This window comes from Alosa pseudoharengus, unplaced genomic scaffold (assembly GCF_046254945.1).
Source record: "Alosa pseudoharengus isolate Yale_2024_CS ecotype anadromous, Long Island Sound unplaced genomic scaffold, YU_APseudo_1.1 YU_APseudo_1.1_scf_5, whole genome shotgun sequence".
Taxonomy (NCBI): Eukaryota; Metazoa; Chordata; class Actinopteri; order Clupeiformes; family Clupeidae; genus Alosa; species Alosa pseudoharengus.
The window spans coordinates 7,116,345-7,141,038 of NW_027468837.1; the positions used below are offsets into that span (position 1 = coordinate 7,116,345).

At 41.9% G+C, this 24,694-nt stretch overlaps 1 protein-coding gene across 2 annotated transcripts; it reads right to left on the reverse strand.

The window, feature by feature from the left end:
* Positions 1 to 2,300: 2,300 nt before the first annotated feature.
* mst1ra (macrophage stimulating 1 receptor a) lies at positions 2,301 to 23,517 on the reverse strand. Of its 2 annotated transcripts, none has more exons than XM_076267338.1 (21): positions 23,246 to 23,517; positions 20,909 to 22,157; positions 15,291 to 15,461; positions 14,434 to 14,556; positions 13,113 to 13,292; positions 12,221 to 12,381; positions 11,954 to 12,089; positions 11,082 to 11,224; positions 10,621 to 10,797; positions 10,328 to 10,424; positions 9,837 to 10,043; positions 9,376 to 9,522; positions 8,698 to 8,854; positions 8,050 to 8,136; positions 7,468 to 7,677; positions 6,874 to 6,954; positions 6,342 to 6,523; positions 5,786 to 5,895; positions 5,186 to 5,351; positions 4,849 to 4,985; positions 2,301 to 4,578 (listed from the first exon to the last, which is right to left on the reverse strand). In XM_076267338.1, the coding sequence occupies exons 2-21, from the start codon at positions 22,109 to 22,111 to the stop codon at positions 4,350 to 4,352; spliced, it is 4,104 nt and encodes a 1,367-aa protein (XP_076123453.1). In that variant the 5' UTR covers positions 22,112 to 22,157; positions 23,246 to 23,517; the 3' UTR covers positions 2,301 to 4,349. The 2 variants fall into 2 exon arrangements, with proteins under 2 accessions (XP_076123453.1, XP_076123452.1); XM_076267337.1 differs by having other exon boundaries at positions 20,909 to 22,185.
* Between the last annotated feature and the right edge of the window lie 1,177 nt (positions 23,518 to 24,694).

Sequence of the window (24,694 nt, forward strand, 5' to 3'; positions counted from 1 at the left end):
GACAATAGTAGCCACATAATGCCAACATGCTCTTCCCTGATTGGTGAACATCTTGGTCTGGTTGCTAGCGCTACTGATGGGGGAGCTGGCGGGACACAGAGAGATCTCTTCACACCATTGTCCCACGCAGCCTTGAGTCTTCTCCTCTAAAGCCTCTGGCAGCCGACAGAAATTTTTCAATTTGCGAACGTGTAGACACATTCAGTCCGATGGCAGAGGAGTCAATACACTCGCCATTTCCTTCTGACCTTTCCAACTTCTTAGAGACATCGCCATGCTGAAGGGGGTGAAGAGGAGTGTGGAGGAGGAGGAGGAGGAGGAGGAGGAAAGGCCAAAGAAGAGAGAGAGAGAAAAAAAAGCTGCCAGCTGCACTATTCATCGGCTGTATACAAGACTCAAGGCTGACGGGGAAATTGAATTGGGTGAATGCAAGGTAAACCGGGGCCACGGCCATGGAGGAGAACAAAAACAAACAGTGGATCGTGACTTAAGGGAAGCTACCTGGCAAAGAGACTTCCTGCCTGGCAAAGAGACTGGCAGGAATTAAAAGGGTTTAGCGAGCATCCACCCAACTGCACACCACAGAAAGTAGAGTCACCAGTTAAAAAACTGTGGTGTTCTGTGAGGTAAACATGCAAGCTGGAAGTGTACAGAGGAAGAACGAGTGCCAATTATCAACAGATTAGAGTGGATGGGAAGGTTGTCCCTTTGCTAGAACCTCTCCTCTTATCAGTAGATGCATCTATGGGAGCATAATATTGCCATGATAAAATACATCATCTCATTCACTTACCCACTGACTTTTTCACAGTCAATACTATCTATCTGTCCATCTTTTGATTTGCAATGGGGAGAAATTTGATGGAACAGCAATGAGATACAGATGATCATTGATTGAGGATAAATATGGATCATTACACAGAAAATGAATGTATTCTCCTTACTGAGATGAATTAGCAGCAGCAGACTGCCTTCCTGCTGATAATGTCAGGTCAGCCTTTTGAGAGAAACGCTACAACAGATCCTCAGGCTGCACACTTCAGCTCTTTCTCCAATAGTTCCTACATTTTACTTGCCTGAACTGAAGGTACCAAAATAAAAATGGTGAATGTATTTTCATTTAGTTTAAATCATCCTCTCTCATATAATTTGAGGCACGGTTTGGATGAATTCTGTGCGGAGGAGACTTAAACAGAAACCTGATGCAGTTTGCAGGTCTTGTCATTGGCCTGGGTCCTTCTGCCAAGGACAGCTAGAGAGGATGAGGATGTGTAAATTATGGATTGTGTGGATGGAACATGCAGCACAGAAATGCTCCCGAACTGGGCAAATCCATGAAAAGCTGACAAGACACAGTCATGTAGTCTGTGTGTGTGTGTGTGTGTGTGTGTGCTGGTCCACTTAGTTTGGAACCTGGAGCGGTTCTCTATATTTTCTCTGCCATGCAGGCTGTCAGCCCTCTCTCTCTCTCTCTCTCTCTGCACATCCGTTGCAGTGTATTCTCCCTGCTGCTTGTATCCACTGTTAGTCCGCGGTGCCTCCACATGTTAAATCAAACTCTGACCAACTAGACTCTTTCATGGTTGCTTCAATAGGGCCAATTAACGTTGCCTACCTGTTGGTAGTACCTCTGGTGCAGTGTGGTTTCTTTCTGTAGGAGAGTATGTTTCATCACTGAATGATCATACTGAACAGCATTAGATAACACTCTGTTCTTTTTTTGATTTTCAATCAGGAAATCAATGCAAATACAGGCTATTACTCATATTGCTGTCAGGTAATTTGGCTTTTTAGCGGAGTGGGACTACCATTATGCAGCAGTGTCAGTGGAATGTATGTAAAAAGCAGTTGTTTTACAAAATGATGTGCTGTTCCCCCACTCAAACATTTAGCAAATTACAGTTTTCTCAGTCGCTTCGGCGCATTTCTCAAATCATCATTAACGTTTGCACAAAAGTTTCTCAAAACAATTAGTGCAAACTGCACCACATAGTGTATTACCTGTAAAAGCATGTGTCTTACTCAAAATGCTTAGTCTATGTCTCAAAAGCAAGAATTTATACCAATGAAACTGCCAGTGCAATCAAAATGACAAGTCCTTACACTATTGTTTATAAACAAGAGAGTCAAACTGCTTTGTCATGTTGTCAATATAACAATTTTCTAATGAACAATGCACAAGGCAACTATTTTCTCTGTGGCATGGATATGTCAAAACTACAAAGTAACACATTATTGTGTGCAGGAGGGTGGATATGTTTCAAAGTTTTTACTGTTGACAGACATTGTGACAGTATAAAGAAAACAAAGGCATTTACAGCATTGTGCAAAGGGAAAATCTTCACATATATTTGTTAGACAGACTATGACAACTAGTTATGACAGCTAGTTCAACACTTCGATGTAATGACTCAAGCGATGAAATGGGGGGGTGAGCGAGAGGGAGAGATCTATGACAACGTGGGCTTCCAAACCAGGAGGGCAAAAGCATTGTAGCCACCTGAATAGGTGGTATATTGACTGAAGAAAGGCATCCATGCATCTTCCTACACAGTGATTAAAATGAACAGTCATCTTTCATTACATTCTTTGGAGATTATAAGTTATGATACATTATACTGTATTTTTCAAATATATTTCTTTCTGTCCTGCAGGACTGTTCTGCGCTATCTGCATAGTAGTCTCAAAACTACTGAGTGGATGCTATTTACACACAGTACAGATGTGTAACATGAGCACGTAGCAGAAATTTAATAAAAACATAATTGTCAAAAATGGAGAAACACACTGCCGCTGTGGGACTGTGTGGTGTTCAGCTGTACTAAAAGCCAGACTTGCCGCAGAAGGCTTTGTTCATGTGCTCTTGTAAGACTGGAATAATGCTGTCCTCTGCTGGTGCTGTTGTGCTTCACTGAACGCCATGGAGTCAAAGGCAGCTCACGCATTGCCTCTTGCCTTTACCAAATCGTCATTAACGTTTGCACAACAGTTAATGCATTTCTCAAAACAATTAGTGCATACTGCACCACATAGTGCATTACCTGGAAAAGCTCTTATTTTGCTTAAAATGCTTAGTCTATGTCTCAAAAGCCAAAGACCAGACCAGAGTATTCATCTAAAGATATGTTCGTGCGTACAGAAACAAAGCATGGTGCCTATTTATATTCACATTTATTCATTTAGCAGATGCTTTTATCCAAAGTGACTTACATATGTCATCAATATTACAAAGGGCCATTCTCCCCAGAGTAAGGTTCCTTGCTTACAGTAAGGGTGGTGGAAGCCAGGAACTGATAATCACATCACTACAGGTACAACGGCATAATGTTGGTGATGTCTGCACTTGTCTCTGAAAGAGGTGCAGTGGTGGTTTTACATGGAATTACTACTGACTGGTATCATCTTGAAACCATTAATGGTATACACAGTATAGTCATGGGAGTCCTGTTGTTCTACTGCTCAACTAAATGCCTAGGCCATGCACAAAGCAGTTCTCGCCAAAAGACTAGCACACTTATCAGTGGCAACTGAGTAGAGTAGGGGGTGTTTGCACCACACTGGTGCTCATTTAGACCATAAGAAGTTATATCTATTCTCAAAGATATGAGTCAAGATATGGGTGAAATTACTGTGAAGTTTATTTTACAGTGTACAGATGTAATTATGAAAGAATTGTTTATTTTTTGTTTTTGTTGTGCTATATATATATATATATATATATATATATATAAAAGCCTCTTTCACTTACAGCTAGAAATTACTCACAAAGGATTTTGAGGGGAAAAAACAAACTCAGTGTCAACAAGCTTTTAGGGGAGATCAGCAGACCTGTGGAACAAGACTCGACGGATGTCACTCAAAACATTGTTCATGTTCAAGTTCCATTGCTGAAGTGTTTGTCAACATACTGCAGTAGTGGCCTTTGCACATTGCACAGCTCTCTGTTGTCCTTGTCTCGCTGAAGAAAGAACTCGATCTCGCCTCGATCTCAGACAGGGCAGTTGTGTGAGGCCACAGCCATTTCTTCCTTACCTATTTATTCATACTGCTGACATTTTTATCCAACGTGACTAACATACATCAATTCTTTCAAGGGCCAGTTTCACCAGAACAACTCAGGGTTAAATGCCTTGCTCAAGGGCCCAACAGTGGAAGCTGGGAATTGAACCTTCAACTTTTCTGGCTACTGCTTCCTAGCCCAGTTTCTTAGCCCCTATGCCTCCACTGCCCCTAGTGTCCAGGTGTCACAGTGAAGTGTCCCTTACAGATCATGCCACCTCTGTGGCTGGTCTCTCGGCTCTGTCTCTGCCCCTGCCCCTTACCCTGCCTGGGCTGGGCTGGGCTTGGGGTCATGTAGAGGTGTGTCCATCTGAGAGGTTGTCCAGGGTGTCCGCAGAGCTGTAGGAGGTGAGTGTGGGGTAGGGTCGCGGCTGGTCCAGGTTGACGTAGATGGGCCTGAGGCCGATGTAGTGCTCGCCCTCGAGGCATGACAGGATCTCCTGCACCACCTGCACCAGGGCGTGGAAGTTGGGCCGCGACTCTGGCTCAGGGGCCCAGCACTGCAGCGTCACCGAGAACCTGCACGAGCACAAGCACTGTCAGGGATACTGACAGTCTGGAATGTCTGTCTCACCATACACAGGATAAGAAGATGCCAAAAATCACACTGATCAAGACAAACTGAAGATCATCAGTGATCTAGTATCTGCAACTGTTTGATTGATTTTGTGTGTGTGTGTGTGTGTGTGTGTGTGTGTGTGTGTGTGTGTGTGTGTGTGTGTGTGTGAGTAAGAGTAAGAGAGAGAAGGACTGAAAGAGAGAGAGGGAGAGAGAGAGAGAGAGTCTTACAGTGCATCAGGACAGTACTGAGGCTGAGGCAGTCTGCGGCCTTTCAGCAGGTAGTGGGTGATGTCATAGGGATCCACGTCCGGGTAGGGGCTTGCTCCTCTGGTCAGTAGCTCCCACATCAACACTCCAAATGACCACTGCCATACACACACAACACACAATCACCACACTGTTGCTCACTGCACTCATGAAAGGGCGTGTGCATGAATGAGTCATAGTGCAAGTCAGAGGGTTGCGTTCGTCTGTCTGTGTTCTGGCATGTACAGCGTGTTTCCATGTTCATGTTTGTGTGCAGAGTGTGAATCTATCCCACCCTCTATCCCTACAAATACTGTACCACGTCAGATTTAGTCGTGAACTTCTGCGTCTGTAGACTCTCCAGGGCCATCCATTTGACGGGCAGCTTGGCCTTCTTATGGTCCTGGATGCTGTAGTACTCCTTGTCGAACACGTCTCGTGCCATGCCAAAGTCGGCCACCTTCACTGTGAACGATTCATCCAGCCTGCCAGGGAGTTTAGAATGGACAATCACTAGCTGCACAGAGCAACCAATGCGAGGGACAACGTCCATCTAGTGATGAAACTAGTTAAAAAAGGATGGAGTCACATGAGTGATCAAATTTGTGACCAATTATCCCTTAAGGCCAGGGGTATTTACCATTTTATCGGGTTTAGAAGGTTTTGCACCAGCAAGGGTTTTCAACTGGATTTGCACCAGCAAAGGCCTTGAATATTTTATTTATTCCCTCTTTTATTTTATTGTGTTTTTATATCGTGTTTTCTGGCTACTGAAGCCTTACAAAATTCGCACAGAGCCAAACCACTTCATTTTCGGTAGTTAATGATGTCAAAGTAAGTACAGTGTAAATGTAGCTGGAGCTCTGCAGGTGCCCCGAACAAACACTCTTGTCTATAAGCCCTGTGGGCGATGACTCACATGCAGTTGCGTGCTGCCAAATCCCGGTGCACAAACTTTTTCTGCGCCAGGTACTCCATCCCCTTGGCAACCTGCAGGCCAAAGCCAATCAGGTCCTTCACGGTAGGGTTCTGAACAGAGGAAACAGGAAAACACATCCTATCACAGGTGTGGCGAACTCTTAGTTCATACCTGTATGTAAATGTGAAAAATATATATAATAAATAATTATATTGCAATAAAAAAAAATTGACCACATATAGCTGTAAGTGCTTTTAAAACCGAATAAGAAACCTGACATAACAATAATTGCTTGTTTTGCAATAGGAGCTATACTTATTAGCCATGTTAACATGCAATAACTATTTATGAGCCATGTTAACATGCAATAACTATTTATTGCAATTTTCCTTTTGAAATAAACTAGCATTGATGCTTTTTTAAAGTAACACTTGTTACTCTCCGCTGAAGTGACAACAGTGATCTAACTTGAGATCAGGGTGTTTTCGTCAGAGTAAATCTACTGACTCCAAACCACTACTGTAAAGTTCTGATCAACCTCTGCCACCCAGCTTACCCGCTGCTCACTGCGGATGAAGTGGCGCAGGTCGCCATGCTTCATGTAGGGCAGCACAACCAGGGGGAGCCCTTCCTTCGGCAGGAGGATGCCCAGCAGATTGAGCACGTGCTGGTGGTGGAAAGCCCTCATGATGATGCCCTCACGCAGGAACTGCTCCACCTCCTCCAGGTCTGTTATTCCTGTCACGCACACACGCACACATAGACACACACACACACACACACATACACACACGCATATACACACACACACTATTTTGACCTACAATTATGATCAAAGTTCTTGCAACTTCATTTCAATTATTACCAATTATGAATGAATTAATTTGACCATTGTTTTTTTTGTTGATTGCCCATCATTACAACATTACATCCATGATCAGGTCTATTTACAGTAATTAACAATAATTACACAATTAGAAGCCACGACTCAGGCACTCACTGGTAAATAATTACACAATTAGAAGCTACGACTCAGGCACTCACTGGTTAATGATTACACAATTAGAAGCTACGACTCAGGCACTCACTGGTTAATGATTTTACAGCACAGTGGATCTCTTGATCATGATCATCCTTCAGGTAGCCATGGCACACAGTTCCAAAGTGACCTGATCAAAACAAAGAAAGAAAGAGAATCATTGAAATGTGTTCATAGTCATAGTGATAGTTGACTTCATGAACTAATTCTGATCTTTATATCTGTTGTTTAAAAGTCCCTTCTGGACATGGGCTATGGAAGTTAGCAGTTGCACTAGAAAACTGATGAGCTAAAGAAGCTTGACACTAATTAGAGAGAATAACACAGAAGGGAATGGGTGGACACACCATTATATGATCTTTAAGTACATATGAATGAAATAGTAGAAATGAAATTAGAAGCTGAGACAAGTTACTGTACAGTAATTTCCTGTGTATTAGCCGCATTGCGTATAAACCGCAGGACAGTGTTTTAAGCAAGTTAAAAAAACAAAACCATATTAATACTATATTAACTGCTTCTGTGTATTAACCTCATAGCTGAAGAAATTTTGCAAAATCAATTCATAAGCCGCAGCTAATAGTAGGGAAATTACGGTAAGTGATGCTTGATATAGTATAATAGATCAATGAAGGTACTTTACCCTTTCCGATGACCTGGCCATAATGAACGATGAGCTTCTCAGCGGGGATCAAGACATCCTTCACCTCTTCCAGAAGGTCATCCTTCACCTTCACAGAGACAGTGTCCGGCGAGAGCAGTGGCAGGGAGGAAGTGTTGAAGGCACCAGCGTACGCCAGGCCATTGAACACCAGGGGGGCAGGGGTACTGGACGTGGGGCTATGAGATAGATCTGAGGGTGAAGGTGTGTGTGAGTTGGAGATTGGGAAAGACATCCAGAGTCTCAGAAAACACACACCGTGTAGCCCTGTAACAGTATGCCTATCATAGACATGATTTGTTCTTATAAACAGACTTAAAAGTTTTTCATGTCATACCTTGACAGTTTCGACTGAAGTCACGTCACGTCTCAGTAAAACAGTAGGCTAAATTAACTTATTCGGATTAGTAAAATGCCTATCAAGTGGTGCTATGACACTGAACTCTACTGTCCGGTCTCATGGAGATCTACAAGCTTTATCATAACACCACCAGCAATCATTTCATCATGCAATCAACCTATCAATGGGTAAATCAATCAACTGTTCGTTTAGCTGCATCTCACCTCGTCTATAATCCCCCATTAGCATTGAGTCGGGAGCTGATGCACCACCTCGACTGGAGTAGCGGGATAAACGGCGTTCAATGGCAGCTGTCAAGGGAAAAGAAAAAAAAATCTTCATTACAGTCTCCACTTACAGAAAAAGGACATTGTTCGTTTTAACACTTTTTCAGTTTTTTATTTTATTTTAATATAATTTGTTTTATTTTGTACAATTGTGCTTTATAAATACATTTTACTTATTTTTTTACTTACAATGTTTTTAAATATGTACACCCCAAGAGAGAGCCCAAAAGCTAAATATCTAACAGCTAAATCATTCTATTCTACAAACCAGTTGTGCAATATTGTGCCAGTTTGACCATGCTAAATTCCTTCACTCAATGAAATGCAGCTTGTGCAGCAACTTGGCTTGTGCTGACAAGCAATCTCCTGTGACCTCATCATCATAGCACCTTGTTAAGTTGCATTTGAGCAGTGTATAAAAGCTATGTGGTAATAGAGTCAAGATGCTTGTCATTAAACTTCACAGTAATGTGGCGTGTTTCAACTCACACGTTACGCATCACTTCAACAAATTCCAGTCACAGGTTTTAGAAGTTCTAAAAGTTCTAGTTCTTGAAGTACTGCTACTATTTCCCCAATCCTCACCCTGTTTCTTCTTTTTCCTTAAGGTGTGCATGATGAGGAAGGCCACTGCTGCCCCCACTAGCAGAGCTATGATGATGCCACACACAATAGCAGCAACCGCTTTGTTCCGCACATACGCCACCCACCCCACTTCATGAACCCAGCCGTTCACTGATATCTGTAAAAGAAGTCAGGAAAGACAGACTTATGTTGACAAAGTTCACTGGGCATTATATACAGCAGGTGTTCCCTGTGGTGTAGGAGTCAAAAACAGCCAAAACAACTAAGGTAACTTTTAGGTTTTAATACCAATGTATCAGTTACATATATGGACTGATTAATGGCTGACAGGTTAAACAATCAAGATATTGTAATTAAGAGATAATTAAAGGTCAAGATATAATGCAGTATTGTTTTAGTATTCTAATAGAGTAATATAGAAATTAAACTTTGTTTTCTTGTGTTAAAAAACAACTAAATATGTTTCATTCTATTTTTATGTTCATTGTTTATGTTTGCTCTTTTTACTTAGTACCTAATCTAATCTGTGTGGTTATTTAAAAGTTTCAACCTACACTTTTGTTGTAAAAACAGTAAAAACACAAGACATTCACAGGACTGTTTTGATATCAGATATTTGATATAGTTCAATCTGCAGTGTGTGAGGGAGATTAGAGTCGGTGTGATCAGGTTCATCACCTGAACAGGAATTCCCTCGGCGGGAATGATGAGGTCTTTTGGGATCCTACAGGTGATCTCATTCTCCAGGACCTGGGCATGGCAGTCCACCCCACCCAGTGTCATCGTGATGTTCATGCATGAGCGAACAACATTCAGCTTCTCATGCTGAAAAACAATGGTCATGGGAATTGGACTGCAATCCTTTTTATACACTGAGAATTCAATTTAATTAGAAACGCTTTATATATAAAGTGTTGACAAGTTGTATGGCAACTGAATATATATATAATCCAAACCCATAAGAACATTCATTCATCTTTTGGAATGTTAAGGTTCAGGCTGAATTGTGTCTATTCTGTGTGTGAACACATTGAGGGAAACCCCATCTTACTCTACAGCATTCAAATTTCTCAGTACAGAATGAAGTAATTTGGTGTCACTTGTCCCATGCTATACTCTAAGACTGATCAAATACCCACATGCAGCGAGACTTCATCCTGGCCTGAGCTCAGCTTAAGTAGGTGGTCCTCCTGCTCGATAGGGATGGGACGGCCGTAGGGGTGGCAGGAGAAGTGCTCTCGGAGGAGGTCCTTGGCTCCGTCCATGTCCACTAACAGCTCTCCATCTGACTCCACACACACAGGCGACAGACACTGCACCTCCGTGGGGTTCCCTGTGTGTGTGCACTTATGGGGTTCACAAAAAGAGACAGGGGCTCAGACCTTTCAGAGGATCAATTACTTATCTCACACATGCTTTTGTTCGCAGCACAGGAACTTTTGTATTTACACCTTTTACTCAACAGCAATGATGGTGTTAAAGTTAAGTAACTGTAATGGTTTTCAGGCATGATGATTTCAGTGATGAGCAAAGAATGACAAAAAAAACGAGACAAAATGGTAAAGCTTCTCATCATTTGATGAAACTGGTTAGGCTAGAGGGAATACGCTGGTGTTTCAGATGCTCTTACCTGAGAGTAAGTACTTGGTGAATTATTTGGTTTGAATCGGACAATTGAACCCACAACAGAGTCCAGGTTCTTGCCAATGAGTGTGATGTTGGATCCTCTTTCATAAAAGAAAAAAACATCCCAACAATTAGGTAGTCAGTGGCATGTATGACATGTGTGGCAAGTATGAATGTAGGATTAGAATGTAGGCAATTACAATATGCACTAAAATGTCATGGAGGTATTGATAAAACAGGGACTAGTTAGTTGGAGGATCTTTTACATTTTTGAACTATGTGTGCATGCTGAAGTACCTGTCAAAGCCACAGGTTGGCAACACCTTTGTCACCACTGGGTTCTCCTTGTAGCTGAACTTCTTTGCTGTAGTAACCTGTGACTTGTCGATAATCATCTTTATAGGCACCGCTCCCAGCTGTGATGCACCGCCAGATAGGCAGACGACAGAAGACATTGTCCCATTGGGGGAGATGCTATTGGATAAAAAAGAAAGCTAGCCACAACTTGCATGGACACAAACTGCATTCAATTCTAAGAACCATTTATCTGTGTGTGTGTGTGTGTGTGTGTGTGTGTGTGTGTGTGTGTGTGTGTGTGTGTGTGTGTGTGTGTGCTTCTCACATTAAACATTACATTAAAGTATAAAAGAAGAAATGTTTAACATAACTCACAAAGCTCACTCGAATACATAATTCCTACCACGCTGTCTCTGATGACCTACGATTATCACTGAGCTAACTTTTATATTTTCACTGACCTTACACTCTTGATGGAGCAGATTTTTCCACCCAAATAGATCTGTCTTGTCTTCCCAGTGTCAAGATGGGGACCTGAGACGGAGACCAATGTGCCCCCTATCTGAGGCCCATGGCTGGGGGTAATGTCTGTGATCTCTGGCACCTGATGGGAAAGACAGGTAAGACTTGAAAAGGAATGTCCAAAACCATACATGCAACTATCATCAACAAAACAGTTGAACCCAGAAAAGAAAACAATATAAAACAGTTATTAAAGGAGAATTCCGGTGTGATTTTGACCTAAAGTGTGTTGAAACATGATACCGAGTGTAAACGTATGTCTCATAGCTCATCTCGGCTTGTCTCCTGCACTCGGAAATCTGGCGCTAGTTAGCCAATGCTACCAACAGTTTTTCGTTGGGGGTGCCTCGGGCATCGGCCTAGCCATGCAAATAAATCACTGTTTTACACCATTTACGAGGCTCAAAGTAGCTCCATACTTCATTGGTAGACTTCCGAGGGCCTTGACATTTAAAACGAGACATTGAGAACTTTAACAAAGCACTGGTAGTTTATTTACAAGACGATTTATACAGACATTACCTTAAGGAATTTTACCGTTTGACGCCATCTTGAATTTAGTCACGATAAGTCGAGCAACGAGTACGAACGAACAGGTATAATAAGGGATCAGATTCCAAAAATAATTCAGTGGAAATGCATGGATTCAGTTGCTTCCAGTAGCAGCAACTGGAATCCATGCATTTCCACGGAATTTGTTTTGGTATCATGTTTCAACACACTTTAGGTCAATATCACACCGGAATTCTCCTTTAACACCACAAAGAATATTCACGGTAAAGAGGAAAGCTTTCTATGACAATGCCATTACCACAAAGGTGAAGCCATCTATATGAGCCTGGCCTTGGATAGAGTACTGTCCTTCCACTTCCCCTTCATCCACCTTCAGTGTGATGGACACAGGCTTATCCACCTCCGCCACCTCCCCACCAATTTGGCACACCAGTCTGAAAGACATCAGTGATTGGTATGATTTCATTGGCTAAACACTGAAATAAAAATGTTTTGCTTGCAAAGAATGTTTGTGTGTGTGTGTGTTTGTGTGTGTGTGGTGAGTGTGTTAGTCTGCTTCACTGACTGGGTGCTGTTGCTCTTCTGCGGCTGTACTGTGCAGGGTGTTTTGCCCACCCACACCTGGTGCGTCGTGGGGTTGATCAGGGGCCTGAGGGGAGACTGAAACTCCCAGCCGCACAGAGTCAGCTCAGCCCTGCCATCACGGGTCGCAGTCCTGGGGAAAAACTGGACAATCACAGGGGCAGAGGTTAAAGGAACACACCAAAATATTGGGAAATTACTGTAGCTTATTTGCCATTTACCCCAGAGTTACCTGTAGTTAGACCAGTTCTATAGTTAGCCTATAGTTAAAAGGGAGCTATAGGCTAACTGGTCTAACCCACCTCCAATGAATTATGCTAAGCTAGGCTAACAGTATCAGACTGGGTTATTGCACGCACAGTGAAGAGAAGGGTGTGTATCCTCTTGTCTAACTCTGGGATAGACGGCAAATAAGCGTCTTTCCCAAAAGGTTGGCATGTGTTTTAATGCTGATCTCATCTTGGAAAAATGTGGTGGAATTCAGGGGAGGAAAAAATCTGCTCAGGGTCCATGGAGGAATGCCTGAGAGAGATAATGGTATCTGCCACTGACAGGGTGAGTTATGTTCATCTGTCTGAAACACTTCTAGAACACCACTCCTGTCTATAGTGAGATATTACCATTCTGGTAACAGACTTAACTGTGTAACTGAAAACAGTCAGAAATGCATGCACACAATAATTTGTTACACATTTAGTTGAGTTTTGTTTTCCATATATAGCCAATATACAGTTTAATTGTATACTGTGGGAAAACAACTGTTTGAGAGAGCCAGTTTAGCCAATTCTTGGGTCATCTTTCCCTCAGAGTGAATCATACTGGATCAATCTGAACTTGTCCTTGAGGAGTAGAGGCGCGTCCTACTGAAGTCCTACCTCTGTGATGATTGGTGGACACGTGTGGTTTCTCCACTGGGCGGCGCTGTTGTTGCACTGGCTCTCCAGGGCACAGCGGTCCCCACACCAGCCACAGCCCATGAAGTGAGGAGCCCCCAAACACAGCTGGCAGTTGGGGAAATGAGTGCAGCCTGGACCGGTGGGGGGGACACTCACCAGCTAAATAATAATAACAACATATCACTCAATACACGTAAATAGTAATAATGTCAGTCACTTTAAGTGTCAGCCAATACAAATACCTTTTCTTGACACCCAAGGTCACTTTGTAAATAAGTGTTTGAAGTGTTTTATGAATAAGAATTTATAAAACACTTCATAGAACAGTCCAGTCTGGGATGCTGGGGCGTAAGTGGCTGCAGTGTCGGGTTTAGTGTCCACAGTGACTTGGGTTTGAATCCGGCCGTGATAGATTCCAAATCCCACCCCATCTCTCTCTCCCACTCGCTTCCAGTCACTCTTGACTGTCCTATATGAACCCCCCCCCAACTCTCTTCTTCTTTCCCTGTCTTCTTTGGAAGGCCCCTCTACCTCTCCTCTCCTAACTCTTCAGAATAAACTGTTTTCATGTGTTCTGTGTTGTTTTCTTAACAATGAACTAAACTTAAAGGTTGTATCAGCGATTTCAGGCCCAAAAAAGTGATCACATTCATCTAATCTTTCCTAACGATCCGATAGCTGTCTGCCCCATAAGCAGGCCGTCAAAAAAACGCGTCTCCGTAGGCAGCCTAGGCTCCGAGAGCTGTACACAAAAACAATTGCTACCAACAAGGGTTGGCAACCCACTCAAAGGTAAAATAAAGTGTTTCAACCAATAACCAACGACATGCGCGCTTAGGAGAGTTTTAGATAGATAGATAGATAGATACTTTATTGATCTCCAAGGGGAAATTCAAGGAATTTAATTGCACAGGAGGGAGGGGGAGGGAGTAGTGAGCTAGCTCTCTGTTTTGTTTGAACATCAACAGAAGTGACGTATCCCCTCTATCGCTGATACAACCTTTAATTTAAATGACAAGTCCATGAGTTATTTGTAAGCCTATATGTTGAGTCATGTTCATGGAGGAAGTAGAAGTAGAGTGAGGGGGATTTCGTGGATAATTTTATCCAAAGCAGCAGGGACTTGCAACGGCCAGTACAGGAATCAAACTTGGCCCATGAGAGCATGGTATGGTGAACCACGCCACACACACACACACACACACACACACACACACACACACACACACACACACACACACACACACACACACACACACACACTTCCAGCAGGCTGGCCCATGTAAGTAAGTAGGCCTACCTTGTTTCCGACCACAAAGAGCAGGGAGTCATCCGACTGGATGGCATTGGTGCGGGACACAGGCTCTCCTTCACTAAGAGAGTAGTTGGCAAAAATGATGGCATTTGTTCTCAGCAGGACCAGCTGTGGGGATCAAACACACATCAGATTCTAACAACTGACCTCTCCATTTCCAGTAAAGCAGGCCCTGGCCAAATCTCTACTATGACCTAATGGAATAGGATTTCTTGCTAAAATCTAATCTAAGATAAAATATAAACAACTCATGTATCTATTAACTGAAACAAAAAGTACCCATAACCAAAAGAACAACCGATATATTCTGATGCTTCCAAACCACACAAAAAATCACTTATATTTAACCAAAGTTTATTAATAAACACTTTTGAGGGCTGAGGTTCTTCATTCACACAGTTCTTATTTCAGCAATGGTTGTTACTATAGTGATCTAACATGGAAATGAGCCAGTGCTTCCTGTGGTCTGTCCTGTGGTTCAGCTTGCTCATTTGGTACTTTTTGTTCTCACTGCAATTATAATAGGACAGTCCAAGGGGACCAGGCATCTTCCAAAACAGATCAATTTAACGGTCCAATGCTTCGTCAGACACTACTTTCACAGAATATAAGACATGTTCACAGTTTATTGACTTCGGTGGACATTCACAGAGTTCAGCAGACTGACCCCAAAAGCCCTCAGTAGGTGCACTCTTAAAACGAATGTGTTGAAAACAACACAACTTGCTTTGTTTTTAACACATCTCTGTGTCCAGATAGGGACAACACAGTTTATGTTGTTTCCAACACATTCGTTTTAAGAGGGTGTTCCTACTTGTAGAACCCTCAGTAGGTGCTCCTACCTGTAGAAGTCTCCCGTTCTCGGTGCCAATGTGAGCTACAGTCACATTGCCTATGGTGGTCACCAGCAGGGAGGTGAGAAGGACGTCCTTCAGCTGTCCGTTGAACAAGTCCGATCTTCTAAACGGCTTAGCCATCAGAGTGGGTTGTAATTTGCAGTCATCCTCTGCATTCTGTACCAGAGGAAACAGAGACCAAAACTTCAAAATACTGTAAATATAGTTAGGATACCAAGAATATACTGTATTTTCCAGTGTTGGCAAGTACTATTGTAGCAAAAAGCAGAAAGAATGGCACTGATGTTCAATATTCATGTTCTCCTGACGTTGCATAACCTGCCAATCATATCATTCAGGGTAATTTATTCAAGGCCATGAGCAATATTGCATTTTCTGTATCAATCTGAGGCTGACTGTATTTTATTATTATTATTAGTTTCACTCTTCTCTCACTCAGTTTTTATATATTTGTTCATTATTATTATTATTATTATTCCTATTGGTTTATTTGTTTACTCATTATGTGTTCTCCTTTTAAACTTTATTCTTACTACATTTTTATTTATTTGCTTATTTTATCCTTATTTTAATTAATTTTACTTATCGGTTTGTCATTCCTCTTTAAATCCTCTTTATAGATGCCCTATAAGTGGTCAAAAAGTGTTGCAATATGGCTGCCGAGTGTAGGAACTTACCTAAAAGGACTTTGACATTACTTCCTACTTTGCCTAAACTTTACAAACTGACAATAAACAGCATCAATAGTCAGAACATTTTTTTTATGTGGGTCTATCTTTGCTGTAAATAGATTTTTGCATTTTTCTAACTGCATTTTTTGATGTTTGCAGGTGTTGCTGCTTCCGTTTATCACAATAAGTTTCAGTTTCGCTTCCCCTCTCATTACCTGACATTTTTCTTATCTGAGAGAAACGGTTATGAACTATGGTCTTCCAGACTAGATCTCCCTGAAAGAAGATCTAGGTGGGAGGAGCCAGGCTAATGCAGTCCATGGATAAAACGGAATGTCCATGGCAGAGGTTTCCCAATGAGCCGATGAATCACACAGGAACCAAGGTGTGCAATTGTGAGCCTCATCAAGTTCTGACTCAGGTGAGCATTCAGGTTCACTGCCCACACACATTGACACAGAGCTGCTGGTGCATTCATGCACATGGAAAAAAAATTTTTAACTGGTGGGAAACTGGGGGAAGAGTTTCCGGTAACACTTTACTTGACGGGTGAGTTCATAACACATTCTTAGCAGCTGTCATAAACTGCACATAAAGCATTCATGACTGTTTCATGAGACATGACTCAACATTCATACCAAACCTTTCATGAATGTGGAAGACAGAACGATGACCAACAAAGTCCAACAATTGCAAAGCAAGCATTGTCAAGGAAATAATTTTTGTTTTATAAAAATGTATTTGTTTTATGATGTAACCTTTGCAGATGATTTCTCATCTTTTACTACTGGGAATGTCCAACCATTCCAGGTTACAAATATGGGTCAGCTGAATGTAGGCTAGTTTACCTCCCAGTGTTAAATTCTGTGATTATGAATACTTCACAACTTGTATAGTAAAGTGACATTCAATGTAGACTTCATAAGATATTCATGAAATATTTACAAAGGCTGGAGAGAAAAACGGCAATGCTGCTTTGCAATTGTTGGACTTTTATTTTGACAAGTTGCTGTCGTTCTGTCTTCCACATTCATGAAAGGTTTGGTATGAATGTTGAGTCATGTCTCATGAAACAGTCATGAATACTTTATGGGCCGTTTATGACAGCTGCTATGAATGTGTTATGAACTCACCCGTCACGTAAAGTGTTACCGAGTTTCCTAACAAAGTTGCCCGGTTGTGGACTCGTCATCACTTTTGTCATCATATTGTAGGTCATTTGTAGTCCATGTGGACTTTCATGTCCAACAATTTTAATGTGAACTTGGGAATTTGCTGTTGCTGACACTTGAACACTCACACATCCTCTGACGATAAAGCACATGAACGCTCACAGTGGGAAAAACAAGGCAAACACGGGGGCGGTCCCTGATGTTCCCAGATGGCCTGAACACACCATGAGTTAACAGGCTGGCAAGAGATCCCACCACAAGCCACAGCTGCCATCCCTACATAGGGGGACCTGGACTATCATCATTAAGTCCCTGTCATCCCACAATATACTTATCTACATCCTCCACATGCACAAGTTCACGTACACATTACATTTACATTTATGCATTTAGCCAACACTGTTATCCAAAGCGACCTACTTATGTCAATTATATTACAAGGGCCATTGTCCCTGGAGCAACTTGGAGTTGAGTGCCTTGCTCAAGGGCACAACAGTGTAAGCCAGGAATTGAACCCACAACTTTTCTGGCTACTGCATGCTAGCACAGCTCCTTAACCACTACCACATCACCCAATACACACCACCCTAAACACACACCATGCATGTACACTCACAACACCTCTGACCTGGCCACTTTATTTACAGGAAGAGGGACTTGGTAGCTGAGGAAACAGCAGCTGTCCCTCTTCTCACTGGACAGGAAGTGTGTGCTCAGAGAAAACCTCAGTGATTTCACCACTAATTATAGGGGGCTGAGCTGTGTGAGATGCTGGATCCTGTAGTGTGGAAGCTAAAGATATTATTCTATATGGACATGTGCATACCTGATGACTTGCTAAACCTGAAAGATCTATTTTTACATGTACACTAAGCTCCTAACAACTTGACTTTGTAGCTCCCTATATTCAACATGTATTTTTCATTGCATGCTTGCTTGTGTAGTCTACCATATTTGTAGGTCACTTTACATTTGTCAAATGACTTGATGTAGATGTATGCAAATTAATTATGGGTATATGCTATCAGCTTTAAAATGACCTAGGCATTGTCCCATTGTTTTGTTTAATGCATTTGTTTTTTACTCCAGGGCAATCCTAAGAAAAGGTCTATATTAGGTTCTATCACACACTTTTGTGTGAAGTTCTGGGTATTTACTGCGAAAAATGACAGTTTGTCAGAGTTTTGTTCACATTCTCATGCCATACCAGTGGAGCGGCGCAGGGTTGTGTGTTGTGGCAACATTGTGTCATTCTGTAAAAGCCAATTTCTTACTGCCTTCACCTCAGGTTGCCAAACTACTGGGCCTGTTTTCACAGACACATGCACATGCACGCACACACGCGCACACACGCGCGCACACACACACACACACACACACACACACATACACACACACACACACACACACTCACACACACACCAATGTACACACACACACATACCAATGTGCACACTCACACACCACTCCCTCCCTCTCCCTGGCTCTTCCTTGTCCTCCACCTAAACGTTTATCTGATTTACTTCTCCCTGAACTACCTGGCCCTCAAACTCAGTTTCTAATTCCAGGTTGTAAATCAATATCCACACTATTACATGGGGGAAAGCCAAAATTCCCCTGCGAATAGTGCGAATAGAATGTTTTCAGAAGATATGGTTCATGTAAGGGAAGTGGCCACAACTGCCTGAAGAATCTACATTCTGAGATACATTTTGAGATGTATGTGCTTCAGTCATGAATCACTGCACTAGTGATTGTACAGAGTGTTGTGGTGGAGTTAAATCAGTTTGTCATTATATACACAGTGATGCAACAACCGTCATTTCCTGTTGTTGTGCTATTTGTTACATTTTCCCTAAGCCGAAGCTATTAGTTCACTAAAACAAACACAGACATACTGTAGTACCCTATCATGAAATATTTGATCAAGCTGCATGGGTCAAATGAAAGTCAAGTGGTAAACTGCTGCAGCAAAGGCAAGACAGAACCATTACAGTTAAAGACAGAATCTAATGTCTACAATTGTTTTTGCACTATGCTACCTGCATTTAACACCCATTAATTTAACCTTTATCAAGATCAACATATCCTCTATATTATATAATTTCAATAAAGTGTTCATTGATCTTATTGTAAGTAACCACAAAATACAATATCTCTTTCCTTTTGTTTGAATGATGAAGCTTTAAGCTCACCAACAGATCTTTGTGCCTGAAAAGATTAGGGCTTTCCTGAGCTTTTCTGCTTCTAGAACAGGGAAGAGAGGCCAAAATGTAAACTTCACAATGTAAACATTTCAGTGTATACTAAGTTAGATGAGTCATGGATGAATAATGTGTATTGGGAAGTGTTCTATACGATAACACACAACATGGCTCTTCCTGTGTTTTATGGCCCTTGCTAGCACATGAAACCCTACCATATAACAAGACAAAACCCATAAAAAGGTCAAAGCGTCTTCTTCAAGAAGTGCAGCAGAGAAAATAAATTTACAACGGAACGTTTCCCCGTTGAGTCACGACATGTGCGTGTCCTGAGGGTGTGTTGGGGTGGGGGTGGGATCAAGAGGGGAGAAAAGTGTCTGGGTTATTTATCCATTACACTTGTATTTACATGAAACCCACTACCTCTCAGACAGTCATCTTAAATGCTCATTTTGGCGGTAACAGGATGATACAAGATACAGAATGATTGCAAATAAAATCCACTTCCTACTATTTCAAACAACTAAATGACAAATTAAAATGCCCTTTCATAATCCACCATAACAGTCTACCACATACATACATACCAATTCTATAAAACATTGAATAACTTGTCATTTTTGATATTTCTGAATGAGTTGGTTAATAAAATTGGTCACTACTTAATGCTGACTTAATTGACAACATTTAAGCACATCACATGACATTCATAACAAACTGATTTTCATTATCAGTTAAACTGGAAGGGGTCAACTATAGAGCTTTATGAAATCTGACCAAATATTGAATTAGTTATTTAGTTAGTTTTAACCAGTTCTTGCCATGATAAATTAAAGCCTTTTTTATACTTTTTCAACCTCAGAGTGCCTTTGCAAATTCTTTCTTATTGAATTAGTTAGTTAGGGTCTTTCATCTCATCTGAAACCCTGCCGTGAAACCCAACATCCTTATAACAATGGGAGAACTTTACATGGTCCTGAACTGTGTCAGTCCTCTCCTGTGACATTTAAAAATAACAGACAGCTCAGGACGTCTGCTCCCTCCTGTTAAACTTTTTGATTTCTGTATGCTGTTGATTAGACGAGCAGGTATGTGTGGCACACCTGGCTGGCTGTGCTACATAAGTGAGACATAGGGTTGTGCAATTAAAGATACACTATGCAAGATTTTCACTTTTACGAAGCCAATTTGATGGTAAACAAACTTGTAATTCACCTAGCATAGCCATACAGCATAGACGTAGCGAGTCGCTACTGAGAAAACCAGCCATGTAACTTCAAGAACGGCGGCCCGACAAATCACGCGAGAATCCTGAAATATTACCTTGTCAGTGTACAGTGGTAACTGTTGTTTAAATCCTCTTTTTTGCATATATTGTTGTATTTGTTTTTTAGTATTTAAAATTCGTTTTAATCAATTTAAATATTTAAGATTGGAAAAAGGATGTTTCCAAAATCATTGAATAATCGTGTTAAATAACAGTGATCTTAATATTGACCAAAATAATCATGATCATTATATTTTTGCCATAATCGAGCACCCCCACTTGGACGTACCTCGTGAGGGCAGTTCATGCTAGGCTGGTACTGGCCAAGTCCTTTGGAGAGCTGTTCGGTGCTGGTCTTGCAGCAGTCCTCCATGCCCTCCTCGATTTTCTTGTTGATGACGCTGACAGGGAAGGCGCACAGAGAGGACTCCCGCAGCGGCCTCCCCTTCGCATCTGTCTTGGCGAACACGCCGTACAGGATGGGCTCCCCAACCTTGACCCCCAGCTCCCTAGCCAGCACTTCTCCGGCCTTGCTGAAGTGGGCCGCCTGCAGGGAATTGTACACTATGTCCACGTAGTTCCTACTCGTCCGCCTCCTCCGTTTGGGGTCGTAGCGGCACTCCAGAACGATCTCGCGGTACAGCGATGCTTCGCTGTCCTTGTCTGGGATTCGACCCAGCCGCGTCTGAAAGGGCGAGTCCGCGGCGGCCGGGTCCTCCCTCTGCACTGACAGGAAGTACACATGCTTCATGGCCTTGAAGGTGTAAATATAATCGATGGGGTAGGAATCCTGCAGATTTGGGAGCACTGTCAGGTTACCGAGCGTCACCTCAAAACCATCTTCAGTTGACAGTGGGCGATACACTGCTATGGAACGTCGACCATAATGGCTGGCCACAGTGCTGTTAACACTACTGGCAACAAAGAAAAACACTGTATGTCCATCTTCAACAATGCTGACTTGTGTCCCGAGAGGACTAGCAATACAGGAGGGACAGAAGGATGGCGAGTTGTGCTCCTTATTAAAGAGACATTTGATTGGAGAGGGTTTATCATCTTCAAAAAGTTCATAGAGATGGCAAACTCCATGCTGGGTGCTGCCACAGGTGTATAGGAAATCGTAGTATAGTTGTGGGTCTAGCACCAGCACTTGGTTGTCTGTGTCCTGAGATGACTTAGGGTCTACCTCAAAGCCACAGTTGCAAGTCTGACATCCAGGGCTTCCCACTGGACCAGTTTGGACCTGCCATTTCTTTACGAAGTCGTCAGTCACAGCCTCAAGGAAGTTCCGTGAGGCCACATAAACCTCCTTCAACTTATGATTGACCAGTATGTTTTGAATCGGTCCAGCCGTTTTAAACTGGTAGCGAGGTGAATAGGCGACAGAGAAGTCCACAGCTTTCCGAGGAGCACAAGGGCAGGCTTGGTCGGCTAAGGTCACATGAATCTGGGTCCAGAGGCATGCTACCAGCACAAAGACCCACTGGATCATCTCCACTAGAAAAGGTCTTTTGGCAGCCAGTAGTTAGCACAGTTTTCTGGAACATACAAGGAAAATTCAAAAGCCTAAATTGGAAAAAAAGAAAGAGTTTTATTTGCATGCTTACTATTGACCTATTGACAGTGATCTACATTTCAACAGCCACATGAAAGTAATAACTAAATCAGCTTTTAACCACTTCAAAAATACTGCCAAAGATAGAGGTCTTATGTGAAAACATGATTTAGAACAACTCATTCATCATGCCTTAATTGCCTTTGTCTCTAGCATGATTGATTGATTACTGCAAAGCACTTTTCACAGGCCTTCCTTAGTATAGACCATCAAACAGCTTCAGGAGACGAGACACAAAATGCAGCAGCTAGGATTCTCTTGAAAAACTAAAATAACTGACCACATTACTCCAATAGTTAACTCCCTGCACTAGCATCCAGTAAGTCATAGAACTGACTTTGAAGCACTTGTGCTCTTGGGTGTCAGGAGAAATACTTGTTAGTAAAATGCGCTGTTAGAACTAAACATGGTGAAGCAACTATGCGATTAAGGTGGAAGCAACTTCCAGATGACATCAAAAATGCCCTCAAAATGTAGCCAGTTTTCGTTCTTTACCTCATAATGAAATGCATTGTAATAAGTATCAGCTTGAATGGCTCACAGAAAGTAAAGATCTTGCTCGACCTACGATCTATTGCGTGCATAGTTTTACTGACAATAATGAGTGTTTAAAACAGACAACCCAATCATTTGCCCTTTTGATGCCAACAGCATCTGTTTTACACAGGTTGGGATCGTGGGACATTCATTCTATGGCACCTGATGGAAACCCCTCCCGCGAACTTCTCACCCAGCCAAGTTATGGGCATGTTTACACAGACCTCTTCTTGTTCGAGTGAACAAAACTTTATCAAGGACACTCCGTGACAAGCGTATTGTGACTTCAAACAGATTTACATGAAGTTTGACTAACTTAATTGATAGCGCGTAATTGTGCATGAAGATTTTGGGAATTATCCAAGATCAACGTTTGGTATTTAGTAATCAAACTTATACAGACTTCAACAGACAAGAAAACACATTTATACGATTCCCAACTAATTCTAACAAAAGGGACACTTCCAAATGTACCTTGTTTGTTAACAGGTTCAGTCTCACGAAACGACTCCAATGCAGAATTGTACTCTCGATACCTGTAATGTATCAACACATTCCATCTTCCCCAGAGTAAATTATTTTGTCTATGGACAAAAGTACAACACTTGGTCTTCAAAATGTGGTGACCTCAGGTATCCTTCGTCGACATCATGTTCAATGTCAATTTAATTTCGGTTACTTAGAAATCTCAGAAAATAACGCGGCGTATGCTCAGCCCTTCTTCTTCACCCAGGCGTAGGTTGAGGAAGTAATGGAACAGATTGCACAACCCATTTTTTTTTTAACGCAATGAGGTGCGTGTCCAGAACTTTGAAATGGCATCACGTACTTCACAGCCAATATGGGTTTCTGTGAGTCTAGTTTGTTTGTCACACAATAATGACTTTGCAATAATCACACAGCTCAAAAACAGCTACCTAAACTATCCCTGTCCCAGTTGAAAATAACTTCTGACCGTATCAACAAAGCATATCCATCTTTGGCAATGCATTCTTAAACAATTCGCTCTTTGGCTACACCACAAATATTGGTATTACGTCTACTTTAACTCTTTCTGTAACACACCGATTTGATGAAAATGCATTTTAAGCCGGGTCGACCTGGGGCTGGGGGAAGACATGTGGCAATGTTAACATCTGCTGCCCAAGACTTCTGTGAAGTCAAGACACGTTTTCGTGAGAAAGGGGAATGTACTGTCTTGCAACCATAACTCAGTCCTCTACTCAGATTCCAAGGGAAGGCCCTAACTAGACTGTGAAGTGACAGTTGCTTTCATATGTATATATACAAGGTAAGCACCGACAGAGGTATGCACAAATACATCAAAAGCTATTTTGTTACAAACTACAAATACTGACTCATGAAATGATGAAATTAATTAAAATACAAGTAATTAGTAGGCCTGATTTGAAAATACAAAAACACCCACACAGTAGTCATGGTATACCAACTTTTAAAAGAAACATCAAGGCATATTATTAAAAATGTATACAAAGGACAATAAATACTATTGACTGGCAGGGGACTAGCTATTAATTCTGTACATTGGGGCCTCCTATGAAGTAGATCTGATAAAAAAAAATGCAATCACAGTCCCATCAGTGTAACCGATATTTGAGCAGGTTTCACAACGGTGGAATCAACTGTTTCAAAGCAAGCTACCCATCATCATTTTCCGTAACGAATGGTCGACCTCTTTTTAAACTGAACTGCATTTACCTTTTTGTGCTATAAATACATGCCTATTGCCTACATACATGACAACATGGCAACATGGGGGACAAACAGAGGCTAGGGGGCCCCCGACCTGGTCTCAGCGTGTTTGCCGGTGGGAAAAGTGAGAATTTCATCCATAGAGATTGAATGATGTATTTTGCGTGATCCTGTTCTGTTGTAGGCTACAAATAATACATCTGTACATGT